Genomic DNA, 13,972 nt, shown 5'->3' with positions numbered 1-13,972 from the left:
ACCCGGATTAGGATTTTCATGATTTCGGGAAGTTGGTTTTTTTTTCTTTTTGCTGCATGTCAAGATTTTTTTTCATGAGTCTTTCAAAAACGATGCTACGTGCCAGCTCTTTTTTTTTTTTTACAAATTAATTTGAAATATACATATATACAGCACGGTTAAAAGTGATCATAAATAGTAGCATTTATATCTAAATTAATAATCGTTTTAAAAAGGCTTTGGAAATTGCGAAAAAATCATGTGAATTATTATGTTTTATAAGAATCAGGAAATAAAAAATTATACCTGAGACTAATATCTTTGAGTGTAGACTTTCCGCGCTGTATTATTTTAAAGATTATTTAAATTAGGTCGCAAGGCAGTTACAAGTATTTTTGCTTCACGCTTAAAATTAGCTAGCATTATACTGTCCTTTTTGGCATATATTTATTCTAATAGCGAGCGAAGCAAGCTCTAAGAACCAGTGTGCGCGGGAAAAAGAACGAGCTAAACCTACAGTTCATCAAACAAAATTTTTTGTCTACGTCCCATTATGCTCTCTAATGTTTTCACCCGTGGTGCTATGCCAAAAATGGCCGACTTTTAACTCGTAATTTACGGTGACTTAAAGTTTGAAGACACGTTTTGAGTACCGCATATGCTTTGGCGAGACTCAAAAGATTTGTTACATGCTTCCATACCTTCGTATTGAGTCGAGAAACGTAAACAAAGACGAACAAAGTCATGGATGACGTCACAGTGCACTCGTGCTATATTTCCCGCGATAAATTTAGAGGTGGATCAAACATCTGTAATGAGTGTACTGGCTATTTCAGTATAGACTTCGATACCTGCCTCATTGACATTAATTATGATTTGTTTTTAATCTCTTTTTAATATAGAGATTTTATATATATATATATATATATATATATATATATATATATATATATATATATATATATATATATATATATATATATATATATATGTATGTATGTATGTATATATATATATATATATATATATATATATATATATATATATATATATATATATATATATATATATATATATATATATATATATATATATATATATATATATATATATATACACACACACACACTAGCAAGAGCCATACTTTACTGTCATATCGATTCATTTTTAAGCTAATTGTGCATGCATGTACAGTAGGCAGGTAAGTATATGAGTAGGGAGGAAATAAACAATAGGACATTTTGAACTAAATAAAAAGGAATAAAATGAAAAAAATAAACAGGTATAAAAAAAATTATGTAGATATTGCATATAGTCAGACCATTAAAGTTAAAAGTGGGAAACTACACACCTACAAAAAGGTACCGCTCTCTCTCTCTCTCTCTCTCTCTCTCTCTATCTCTCTCTCTCTCTCTCTCTCTCTCTCTCTCTCTCTCTCTCTGGGTAGGGGGTTGCGCTGTATATGTATCATAACCATTATAATTCAGTGGCGTCGGAAGCAAATTGAAAGTGGTGGGGGGGGGGGCTGACTAATCCTCAGGAATATTAAAAAAAAACCTAATTCCCAAAATCATGAAAATCCTAATCCGGGGGGGGGGGGCTAGTATGCCTATGACTCCAACTTCTCCATATTTCAACCTTTTTAGGAATAATTATATTTCCTGCGAGAAAAAGTAGAAGGGGGGGGGGGGGGCGCAACCCTCTATGATGCTATGTGCCTAATGGTTAGGTCTAATTTGGCAAAAAAAGTGGGGGGGGGGGGGGGGCTAAGCCCCCCTAGCCCCCCCCCCCCCCCCCCGCCCCGGTTCCGATGCCTATGAAATTAGTACCTTTGGCATACTTATTGTAGAGCAATACTCTTTCAAAAATTCTTTGACGTTCGTTGATACCTAAATAAAACTATAAGTTGACAATGATGCAAGGTATGTGTAATTCTTGCTGCGCTCGCCAGAACGGTAGCACCGTAAAACATATTACATAAAATGCTAGTTGTAAACATGATTATATGAGCAATATATAAATTCATGGTATTAATCAGACTGTTCAATCTTTACTCAGTTATTTGTTGTCAAATCTTTAGTTCTAAGTACAATGATTGTTAAAGGTTAAGAAGATGATTCTTGTATTGTTATAAAAGACCAGCTATAAAGTGTGCATAAATCGCAAATAACTACATCTTTTTCTCGTCCAGATACAGCTACCAGTTTCTCTATGCTTTTGTTTTAACTAAAGGTTTTCCAATATCATCCGGATCAATGCTTATTATAATTAAAAATATCACATTATTTTCATAAAAATTTATTTTTTTCCCTTGCATAACATCGATCTATTCAGGTACGTAACCCTACTAATCTCCGTGGTTAGATGCGATTAATGTTTTTATTCGTACAAGTTTTATTAATCCGCCCATGGGTTTTAAAACTGAATGAAAACTTTCCTAATACACGAACACGTACAGTTCGGTAAAAAAAAAAAAAATGGCGTCTCGTGCACCCACGGGCTGGTCAACATCACGCCGTGCAATGCACTATAAAGCGGTTGTTCCCGACAGAGATGATGGACTTTTTCTCAATCTTCATAAAAAGGTAAAAAAGAGTTTATTACCGAAAGGAAGTCGCGACGAAGAGGAAAATGTGCGAATAGCCAAGAGAATTTTAGCAAGACAAAGGAGACTGCACGAGAAACAGCGACAATCCCGCTGGAATAATACGGATTCTTCTGACTTGGATTTAGTGTCTTATAAACCGAATTATGATTCCTCAGTATCGACTGCTGCGGCCACGACAAACCAGCTGATGCACAAACGACAGCTTTATCTGCCACCTGTCGGCAGAACCACGTGTATCACGACCGACTCCAGCTATACTTCGGATGATATTGACCGCATCGTACTTCGATTGACAATGTGCGATTTTGCAAGAATACCAGGATCCAAAGGATATGCCAAAATCACCCCACAAAACAAACGGCGCGGAAAGTTATACACGCACCGGGAAGTGAGCAGCATCGTAGATCGGCTCTCGGACTTCGACCAACAAAAGCATCCTCCAGAATCCCGAGGGGACTCTTCCGCCGTCAGACGTATAAAAGACTGGAAAAAACAAGCTCTGACTTGAAGGATATCAAATATGTAATACGAAAATTTATGGATATTGCAGTAAGATCGTTTGCATCGCTGTGTGTTGGGACTGGGAGTTTGTGATACTTGACCTTTTGTATGATGTACGCGATATTGACGGACAGTGTTATGAATATAATAATTTCTCTCAGCTCAGACGTTTGAAAACTGCTTCAGGCTTTATCATCAACATATTTATACGCTGTAATGACTTCAAATTGCAATAAAATGGCTACAGACTTCTGTTTCGTTTATTGCAGCCTGGAAGACTGGACTTTTTCTTTATATAGCCATGTCTTCGAACTACAAATGTATGCAGACACATAACCGACATTTAAAATTAAAGAGGGGTGTTCCATCTTGCTCAAACATAATATAATAAATATATGTCCCATAGAACACATACAAAGCAACAGAGATTCTACAGACACCAGTTTGAAACATTCTTTACTGTAATTCAATACTGAAACTTTTGAGCTGCCATTGAAAAAACTATATGATTCTTCAAATTTGAAGTTTGTACTTTATATTTTGTTCAAGTTTTGTTTCTTTTTGTTGTATTTTCTTTGCCAGTTGAATAAATGTTTTAAAGTTTTTTTCCGATAAATTAAAGGAATAACTTAACTTAGTATCAGATTTTGACTTTTTGTTTTTGTATAAGATTACAAATATTATAATAGGATCCTTAAAATTGTAATGTTTACTCTTAAGAAATATAGAGTTTTTATATCGGCAATTTAATTTTTTAAAAGTAAAACGTTTGACTTATTTAATGAAGTAACGGTACAACCGACTCAGGGATTAACAGCTCTTAAGATTTATCCAATACTATTAGTGATAATCTGGTGACGCTTGTTCCTGTGAATAATCTATAGAGATCTAATTCGAATTAAATAAAAAAGAAATAATGAACACAAACTGAATGTGTATGTGTAATAGCACTTTAATTTACTAATTTATTTGATATGTTATTTATTTTTAAAACCTACAACAGCTATAGGATATAAGATCAGATTCACGTTAAACACTGTAGCATAAAAAACTATTTGAATGTCTACCTTACCAGTTGTTACCATTGTACAAAGATGAGCATTGGAAAGTATTTTTGAAACAGTTATTTAAGCATAGATGTCCACATATTTTCATGTACAATTCAAACAAACTTAAGAACAGCAATATTTCTATATAGAAACACCATTTATTGACCAGGCCCATGCTTCAAAAAAATTAACATGATTCTAATAAACGTCAGTGATAAATGTGGGTTATGATTTTTCGATATATCTTATAGCAACCAAATTAAGATTAATAACACAATATCATCTATTCCTTGGGATAGCACAATAAAGTAATGGGTTGCAGTGCTGTACAGAGAATAAATCATTCATCGTGGCGGGATTGTTCCGAACCACGCGTTTGATTTCTTTCGGATTCATCTTCATTGTTGACCCTCAGAATTGGCGTTTTATTTCGTTTTCTATTAAATGGGTCATTCAATCGTGGTGTTTCACAACGCAAAAAAGTTTAACGATTTCGTTCACTTCAAAAACATATACATGTATACGAGGAAAAATGTAAATAAAGTAACTGAACAGAATACTTGAAGCGAAGCGAAAAAAGTCTTAAATCAGAGAGAGAGAGAGAGAGAGAGAGAGAGAGAGAGAGAGAGAGAGAGAGAGAGAGAGAGAGAGAGAGAGAGAGTGTAACTCTTTTAGACAATGCTGCCAAATCCGTTGGTTCATGTAAATGTTAAACCCGGCTAAACACTTCTAACGTGTATACTTCGGTGGCAATTTAATATGACTGCGTGCGTAATTGGTCCTACCGCAATTCAAGGTTTAACGAGGATTACTGTTAATTAATTGTTGCACAGTCACGGAATTTACTGTTCTGATAACGAAAGATCTTGTGATTTTATATTTTTTCTTGGCGAATTTTAATTCTTTTTGAGAAAAATTTGGGAATCATGGTGACATCTGCTCCAATTGGGTGGTCCAGTTATGCTCAGTTATGTCATTACAAAAAGGTTACGCCTTGCAAAAGCGAAGTAGGGATGTACAATACAATATACGAAAATGTCTCCAAAAAGTTTCTGCCAAAGTATGTTTACGACAACTCTCAAAGGAAGCTCGCCAAAAAAGTTCTAAAGAAACAGAAATTGATTCATGAAACGCAAAGACCGAAAGCAGATTTACGCATCCGTCGCCATGTTCGGAACCCTTCCAACGATCCAACGTATGCTGCCAGATCTGAAAACGTGTTTCATGAGAGACCATATTTTCCTCCCATAAAGAAGAACCTTCCTATTACATCATATCTTCCTTATTCCCCTAAAGAGGTAAGCACGATCGTCAAAAGACTGTCTACATACGATAAGTACCGCGTCCCAGAATCACGAGGCTACCCTGTACCATCCCCTGAACCAAGCTGGATGAAGGAAGATAAAAAGTACAGCGAGAGTGATATCCAGGTAGTCGTTAACCGTTTGTCACAATATGACCCCGAGTCGTATCCTCCGGAATCTCGTGGATCAACGAGAACGCATCTACAGTCACGTGGTACTACAGCAGCAACCTCAACTAGAGGAGTATCACGAGGGAAAAGTTTTAGAGAGAAGGCTGGAGACGAGGCACCCCCTGCTATTACTACATAATAGATTAAAAAAACAAAATCACTGTGTGTTTATACTTTTAGGTTGTTGTTATGTATTGTGGTGCTTTTTTCAATCTTTTGTGACGCAAAGTATTGATATTTGTGTTTATTGTTTTGTTACATTACTAGTACTGCTCTTTTACATTCTGTTAAAATACTTGTCATAATATCTGTATGAAATAAGAAATATTCATTGTACCTGGTATTCCTTATCGTTTCTTCGTCATACAATGCTAAACAAATGTACGGCGTGCATTTAAACAATCGACTTACTGAAGTACAGTCATGCACAAGTTCCAATAGCGTATCTAGCATTCTATATTTGATTCTTTATTTGATGAAACTCCGAAGATGCAATGTATGTTATACATGTTGTATGATGTTGTGCAATGTTGCCAACATATGGATATTCATCAGCGCTTTTGGATAGAACACGTTACCCAACTGATAACAGAGTATTTAAATTAGTATAGAGCACACTGTGACCTCATTGACATTCATCGTATCATTTCGTTTCGGATACGACTTTTTAACATCATTCTTCCTACAACGCAAACAGCAGACTAAAATTTGTCAACGTTATACTGTGACTGTAGTAACTCACGTTCAATCTAGCATCTGTTTGATGACACATGGTTAATTTTTTTCTTTTTATGTAAATATTAGTATTTATATATCCACCTATGAATGGCAAAAATCTTTATTTTTGAAAGTTTAGAAGAAAAACCATACAAGGTGATAGTAGTTTCATGCAAAGCATTTATGCATTTAATAATGACGACCTTCTTGAATGAGTGATGGAGCCAACTAAAATATTTATGATGACAAAATAAAAAGAAAAAAATCAGCATTTGCCATTGTCAATGAACGTACGCATGACTGGTCTTGGGATTTCTGCAATAGACTTTGATTTGCAATGATGTTATTTTTCGGGAGATTCAAGAGCTCACATAAAATCGACTAGTATGGTTAGCCAGTCTCAACGCAACAGTCTTGACAAACAAAGTTGACAAGCAACAATAAGTTCCTAGATGACTTCAATTCTTTCGTTATGAATATAATTACAGAGACTATTGCCTTATAGTTGCAATCCTTCATCAGATATCTTCGTAGAATAGAAACGCATTTTTCTATACATATTAATTTCTTATTAAATGTACATGAATAACAAGTCTGTACTATGAATTCCAATAAATGTTTTACTTACTACAAGGTCTTGTCTTGTTGGTAAATTGGGGCAAGGAAAAGGACCATAAAGTTGAATGCTTAAGTAGCATTTAATAATGGAACCTCGAGCTTAACGAGTCAATTTAGCTGAGTTTGATGGATGGCAGGATCTTATTCCTTCAGCGATACCAAGATAAGGGCGATACTAGAATTTAAAACTTCTGTGCTGTTGACCGAACGACAATCAGCCTCTGCAATCATGAGTACTTCATTGCAGGCTAATGAATAGATAAGTTTTGTGTTTGACACGTTGCAATTGACGGTAATCAAACTGAAAACAGCAGGGTTTCTTTGTTATAAACTCTTGACTATGATAGTTTATGTATTATTTTTAAAAAGTTAAAAGCACTTGTACTGTAGTTTCGTCATATGTTTCTGATAGTAATACGTTTCCGTTATTGTCGCGTGAGTTCATTAACCCCAAAATGACGTTATTTTTAGATTACTGATGACACTGGACGTACGCAGTTCACCCAAATAACGCTGCGAACAAAGGTTTGAATCACACAACCGCTCAAGAGAGAAAAAAAAAATTTTGGCTATTACATTCTTAAAAGTCTTTAACATTGCATAAAATATCACAATATCGTAACTTGCACATCGTGGAAAAGTATACTTCTGACAATCAAAACAAATTACTAAAGGGAACCATCGGAAACTCATGACACCAGAATACACTTATGCATTGCTTTAGAAAATACATCTTCCTAAAACAAAATTTACAACCTAATAAAAAATTATGTCAGAATTTTTGCTGTTTTATAGATATTTCCTTACATAATATAAGGGGGACTTCACACAGCTATTCCACATTAAGAAATAGAACTTGTCAAGACATCAAAAGATGTTTCAGATTCGTTCATTAACAAATATTAATAAGTCTGTTCACGCATAGTATTCAATCGCTGCTTAAGAGTTTATGAATTAAAGGTTTAACTTAATTGAAATCCAGCGAAGTCATTGCCATTGTGTGTTAACAATTGATAATCGTGAAGTGATAGTTACATGTACTTGAGCGTGATGTTGCATAAACAATCCCATGCCTATTTTTTCCAGATCAACGTAAATTCTGAAGTAAACAATTAATTCAAAATTGATCATTTCATCGAGATATTGCCAAAATAATTTTCAAGCTAGGGTCATTAAATTAGCTATTATTTAACAAGTCAATACTTTTTCTAGATTTTTTTTTAATAAATACACTTCCCTGTCAGTGACAAACAATGGTAAAAATTCTATGATTTCTTTTTTCACTCACTCCACCTTTATACACGGAGATATTAACAGAAGCACAAAATATTTCCTGCGAATCTAAAATGGGAAAATTTGAAGTCATTTTTTCGGAAAATCTAGGGACTCGTCGCTCAATTTTTCAACATTATCACCAGGGTACTTGTTGTGCGCATTGTAAAATCCTCTTCAACTTATTTTTAACTTTGTATTAAAACTTGAAGGGATAAAGGAGAGTTTAAAACAAAAACTGGATTTTTCATATTACATGTAGTGAATGAATATAATTAAATAGCTAGTTTGGACGCAATAGTGGTGGAAATAAATGCGTTCCTATGTTAATTTTTTAATCCCCATTGTGCCACACCATTTGTCCAGGTGAATTGTGAATATAACGTACTTGACTATACTTTAAACGAATGCATGCGCAGCACTGCAATGAATTGAAAACTGTAGACTTGGAGTACTTAACCTATTTTTCTACGACTTTTTTGTTAACTATGCTTTCTATCTGGGTCAAGTTATTGTTTCAGCAGATATGGTACATGTACAAAGGCACTTCACTTAATCATGCAATCTGCGCTGTGAGTGGTTTGTAATCTTTTTTAAACGTTTTTTCTACGTCTTGAGGAATATTATGAAATCAAAAATGTGCTTTTAAGATGACAAGAACTAAAAAAAAAAGTAAAGCAGTATATACTTAGCAAAAACATGAGATATGTCATTATTTAAAGTCGACTTTGATTGATTTGGGCCAAAACTGACATTATAATCATTTATAGTCCTCTATTAATAACAAAAAAACGACAACTTCGAACGCATCATGAAATGATTCAGAAAAAAAATAATATCATTTAAAAAGTCAAGAGGTAAAACCAATAGGAAGTTAACTCATTCCCCGTGGCTAATTGTCATTTATTATGTCTGTCTAACCACCTATGCACATTGACCATGTGTTCATCAATCTTGCCTCCAAAATTTCACTCTGTGTTTATAATTGATCATCAACTCTAAGCATGAGAGAGAGAGAGAGAGAGAGAGAGAGAGAGAGAGTTGATCATTAGCTCTTGTATACTATTCCAAAATGTAGACTAGAACAACTCTAAGCATGAGAGAGGGAGGGAGAGAGAGAGAGAGAGAGAGAGAGAGAGAGAGAGAGAGAGAGAGAGAGAGAGAGAGTGACTTGATCATTAGCTCTTGTAGATGACTATACTATTCCAAAATGTAGACTAGAACTACATGTATCTTAAAAATCGGTTTTTTTCCTGACACCATCAATCAATGGAATATTTGAAGCTTAGAAATATTACCCCGTTCATAAGTATAAAAAGCAGTATTCAAATAAACAACAAAAAACCTCCGTCCTAATTTTTTTTTTTGGCAAAAGACAAGTTAATATTTTACTCACAAAACCTCGACATAACTGCACTTTGAACTTCGATCTCTTCAGAAGAAATATCATTGAAAGCCATAACTGCCAATGTGGATTAACAGAGGATTCTCGTCATTTGTATTTCGGATTAAAAAATATACCAATGCAAAAAATGAAACCTTTTAAATTTAAATCAAATTAACATTAATTTTATTAATTGTCTTTATTTTTGTGGGGAGATGAATCTCAATCTGTAAAACCTTGGACTATGTGCTGTGTTATGCAAAATTAAGGTTTTATAGAGAGCTTTAAAAATAAGGTGAAAGATAGTTAAAATCATATTGAAAATAAGGGTGTAAAGTTATTCCTACGGTGACGTCATGTAGAAATGACGTCATGAAGATTGCCTTACTTGATAAATTGATGTTTTATGGCAAAATATGGGTGGTTCGATGGTTTTTCGACTGGGAAACATCGAGCGCAGGCTTGCTCAAGTACCATTTTTTAGTAAAATGTGTATATAACTATCTGAAGAAAAACATATGTTTAAATCATACTTGAGCAGACCTGCGCTCGATACTTCCGAATGCAAAATATAAAGCAAAAATGAGAATTTTTTCATTTGTTTGCAAATTTGCGGGAAATAGGTCATTTAGGTGACGTCACAGATAAACAGTGAATGAGCAATGATGACTAAAATCAAGATTAAAGTGATATGCATCCTCTGTAAAATGATTTATGAAGATTTGATTTTTATACGATACTATTTAAAAATTGGTTGAAACCGGGGGCAGATATTTGACCATACCGCACATAGCCCCTTAAATTAACGTATTTTACAGCTGTTTTAAGATTTATCAGAGATTGTGGTAGATTCCCTTGATTTCAGTGTTTTAATGCATAAACCAAATTCCAAAAGAACTTTTTAAAAATGCATGCACGTTTGTTCAATAATTTTACCATTTTGATAATATGCAATTCTATAGTTGAACTTCGATATCTCGAAGACTGGTTCTAGTATATCGAAAATAATGGATATGTGTGAGTGATTTGAAAGTTCAAACCACTTTTTTTAAAGTATTTTACCTTCTATATCTCGTATACTCGGATATCTCGAACTTTTTAAACAGCCCCATCTAGTAAGAGATAACGAAGTTTGACTTTTATTCCATAATGATTACATAGACAACTTTAAATTGGTATACATGGTACGAATCTTGTAGGTTTTAAGAACAGATACTTCTGTTTGAATCATTTGTATAATTTTATGCAATAAAATATGTTCAACCCATCTTTTTTATCTCTTATTCATGGAAACAGAATTTATTGGTACCATAAGTATATATTTTGTGCATTTTATGTTCTGATGGATTAATGAAAAACAAGACATGTGTTAATTATGCAATGTAATTGGTATTTACCCTTGTTTAGAATAGGACTTTGAGACTAATTATCCTACGATAACGTAGATACCATCTAATTTATCGATCCTCGTTGCATTATATTGCATTATATCAGCCATTACAGGTTACTATAATTGATGTCAAAAACCATCCCTCTCCATTTACAAATGAACACGGTATCGAACAAAAATGAGTTCGCCTCGCTATCTCTTAGCTTCGACTAGAAATAAACCAGTTACACAAGACGATAAATTGACTGCAAATGTGTATGCAGAGAGAGAGAGAGAGAGAGAGAGAGAGAGAGAGAGAGAGAGAGAGAGAGAGAGAGAGAGAGAGAGAGAGAGAGAGATTTTTAAGTGCTTTAATTTGCTAAGCTTTGTAAAACGAAACTCGTATTTTTCTGTGACATGCCAAAACGTCTTTAAAAAATAATTTCATACCACCAAATTTGCCGCAAATTGACAATTATGATATTTTAGCACGAAACCATAAATGGTTTAATATGGCGTATGTCAGATGCTGGAATTTGACAGTCTTCGTAAAATCACAAATCGGCTCAAAATGCATACCACCGATTGATTAAAGTTAGTATTATGCACGCTATCAGTATCCTATCACCAAGCAGTTGTAGCAAATAGAGTTTAATAACAAAAGACCAATTCATAGTATCTGCGGTACTGCTATTTTGCCGGACCAAATGACATAATTTACATTAATAAACGGTTATCGTTTCAATTATCTAAATATAAATAGCAAACCCTTCGACAACGTGTATCACTTTGTCCTACAAGAGAACAGTACCGCCGTAATCTTGAAGGGATCTATTAATACACGTACAAAACAAAATATAAGGATAGCATTTCCCCTTTTCTTAAAACAAATGTATGAAAGCGCACCTACATATACTAGAAAAATACATAACAAAGTCGGTATCACGTCTCATAACAAGCCGAGGCTTATATCGGCTCAGAAAAAGTCATTTTTAAACATTAAGTACAGATGCGACGTTCGTAATTTTTAGATACTAGTAATTTTCCTTAATAGATTATTAGTCCCCTACCGGTTTCGCCGGAAGGGACTATAGCTTTCTTCTGCGTCCGTCAGTCCGTCCGTCCGTCCGTCCGTCCGTCTGTCCGTCCGTCAGTCCGTCTGTCTGTCCCACTTCAGTTTTCCACACTTTTTTCTTTATGCATTTGAGGAATAATATGAAACTTGCTGAACAGCTTCAAAATGTCAAACTACAAATCAAGTTTACACTTTTGTAGCGTCTGATTGTACGGCGGCGTGGAAGGGCCAGATAAAAAATAAATTAATCTTATTCGTTCGGACGAATTAGCTATTTGTTCGGACGAATAAGTTATTTGTTCGGACGAATTAGGATTTGTTCGGACGAATTAGCTATTTGTTCGGACGAATAAGATATTTGTTCGGACGAATTAGGATTTGTTCGGACGAATTAGGATTTGTTCGGACATATAAATTATTTGTTCGGACGAATTAGGATTTGTTCGGACGAATTAGCTATTTGCTCGGACAAATAAGTTATTTGTTCGGACAAATAAGTTATTCGTTTGGACGTATTAGGATTTGTTCAGACGAACTAGGATTTGTTCGGACAAATAAGTTATTTTTTCGGACGAATTATGATTTGTTCGGACAAATTAGTGATTTGTTCGGACGAATTAGCTATTTGTTCGGACAAATAACGTATTTGTTCGGACGAATTAGGATTTGTTCGGACGAATTAGCTATTTGTTCGGACAATAACTTATTTGTTCGGACGAATTAGGATTTGTTCGGACGAATTAGGATATGTTCGGACGAATAAGTTATTAATAGTGGTACATGTATGAGAGAGAGAGGTCATAATCATGGATACATAAATGTGAAAAGTCTAATCAGTTTTCATGATCATGCGCGGATCCAGAAAAAGTTACCGGGGTGGTGGTGGTGGTGGTGGTGGTTGGGTGGGGGGGGGGGGTCTGAGAGAGTTTTGTTTGCGGTGTGGGGGTCCAAGGTCCCCTCGACCGCCCCGGCTCTAGATCCGCGTATAGATGTATGCCAACTGTAGGCAGCGCAGGTTTTTTCTTAGCCAACTATAAGTTTTATTTCGCACAATGCCAGAAGAAATGATTCCAATAGTCATAATTATATGATTCCGCTGGTGGATTTCGATTGTCGATGTTTATATTGAAAATATAGTCATTCTCCTGTTTGATTGGGACACTGGACATACGAAATTATTTTTCGCCTTAACTTTATACATATACATGTATACGATCAAAGTTAACTGATATACTTCGTGGAATTGTAATAATCGCACAGATACTAACGTGACTTAAAAAACAAACTAATTTTTACTTATACTTTATAATATAAAGTCAGCAAAATAACCCAACATTCTAATTATAATGCAAAAGAGTAATAAAAATAGAATTTAATGATAAAAATACTTGTTGTCCGTCAAATAGACATCTGATGACGTATTTGCATGTTAAAATTATCATGTGGCTTTGTAAAGTTTTCCTATGTTTGGAATCTTAGGAGCGCAAATAAAAACATTATCAATAATCATAACTGATTGAATCAATTTCTGGGGAAAATTAAAATAATTGGACGATTTAAGGTTAAATAAAAGCTTACAAAACAATTGACAATTTTATACAATATTTTCAAAAGGTTGTATCTCATTTTTCTTAACTATCATTGAAAAATATTGTTTATGAATCATACTATCGGAAACATCTGACGCCTATTTTCATCGGTCGAATGCGGCATCCAGGTTATTTATAGATAGAAACTGCATATGATGACGACTAACTTTGATTTTGTATCGACGATTTTTGATGCTATGTCTGATTTTAAAAATGAAATAGATTCAAAGGTAAGGTTAAAATTAGTTTTTCGACTATCAGAAACTCATTGCACCATGATAATATAACTCCATTCCTTTAGATAGATAGAGTTTGAAAATTGAGCTTGACAGCAAAA

At 34.3% G+C, this 13,972-nt stretch overlaps 2 protein-coding genes across 2 annotated transcripts; both read left to right on the top strand.

The window, feature by feature from the left end:
• Positions 1-2,456: 2,456 nt before the first annotated feature.
• LOC128176899 (uncharacterized) lies at positions 2,457-3,095 on the top strand. The gene has a single exon (XM_052843424.1). The coding sequence runs from the start codon at positions 2,457-2,459 to the stop codon at positions 3,093-3,095; it is 639 nt and encodes a 212-aa protein (XP_052699384.1).
• A 1,968-nt stretch (positions 3,096-5,063) lies between these two features.
• Positions 5,064-5,750, top strand: LOC128176898 (uncharacterized). The gene has a single exon (XM_052843423.1). It carries the CDS (start codon positions 5,064-5,066, stop codon positions 5,748-5,750), a length of 687 nt encoding a protein of 228 aa, XP_052699383.1.
• The last annotated feature ends 8,222 nt before the right edge of the window (positions 5,751-13,972 follow it).

The sequence above is a fragment of the Crassostrea angulata genome, chromosome 3 (assembly GCF_025612915.1).
Source record: "Crassostrea angulata isolate pt1a10 chromosome 3, ASM2561291v2, whole genome shotgun sequence".
In the NCBI taxonomy this organism is placed as follows: Eukaryota; Metazoa; Mollusca; class Bivalvia; order Ostreida; family Ostreidae; genus Magallana; species Magallana angulata.
This window is presented reverse-complemented; position numbering and strand designations above follow the sequence as displayed.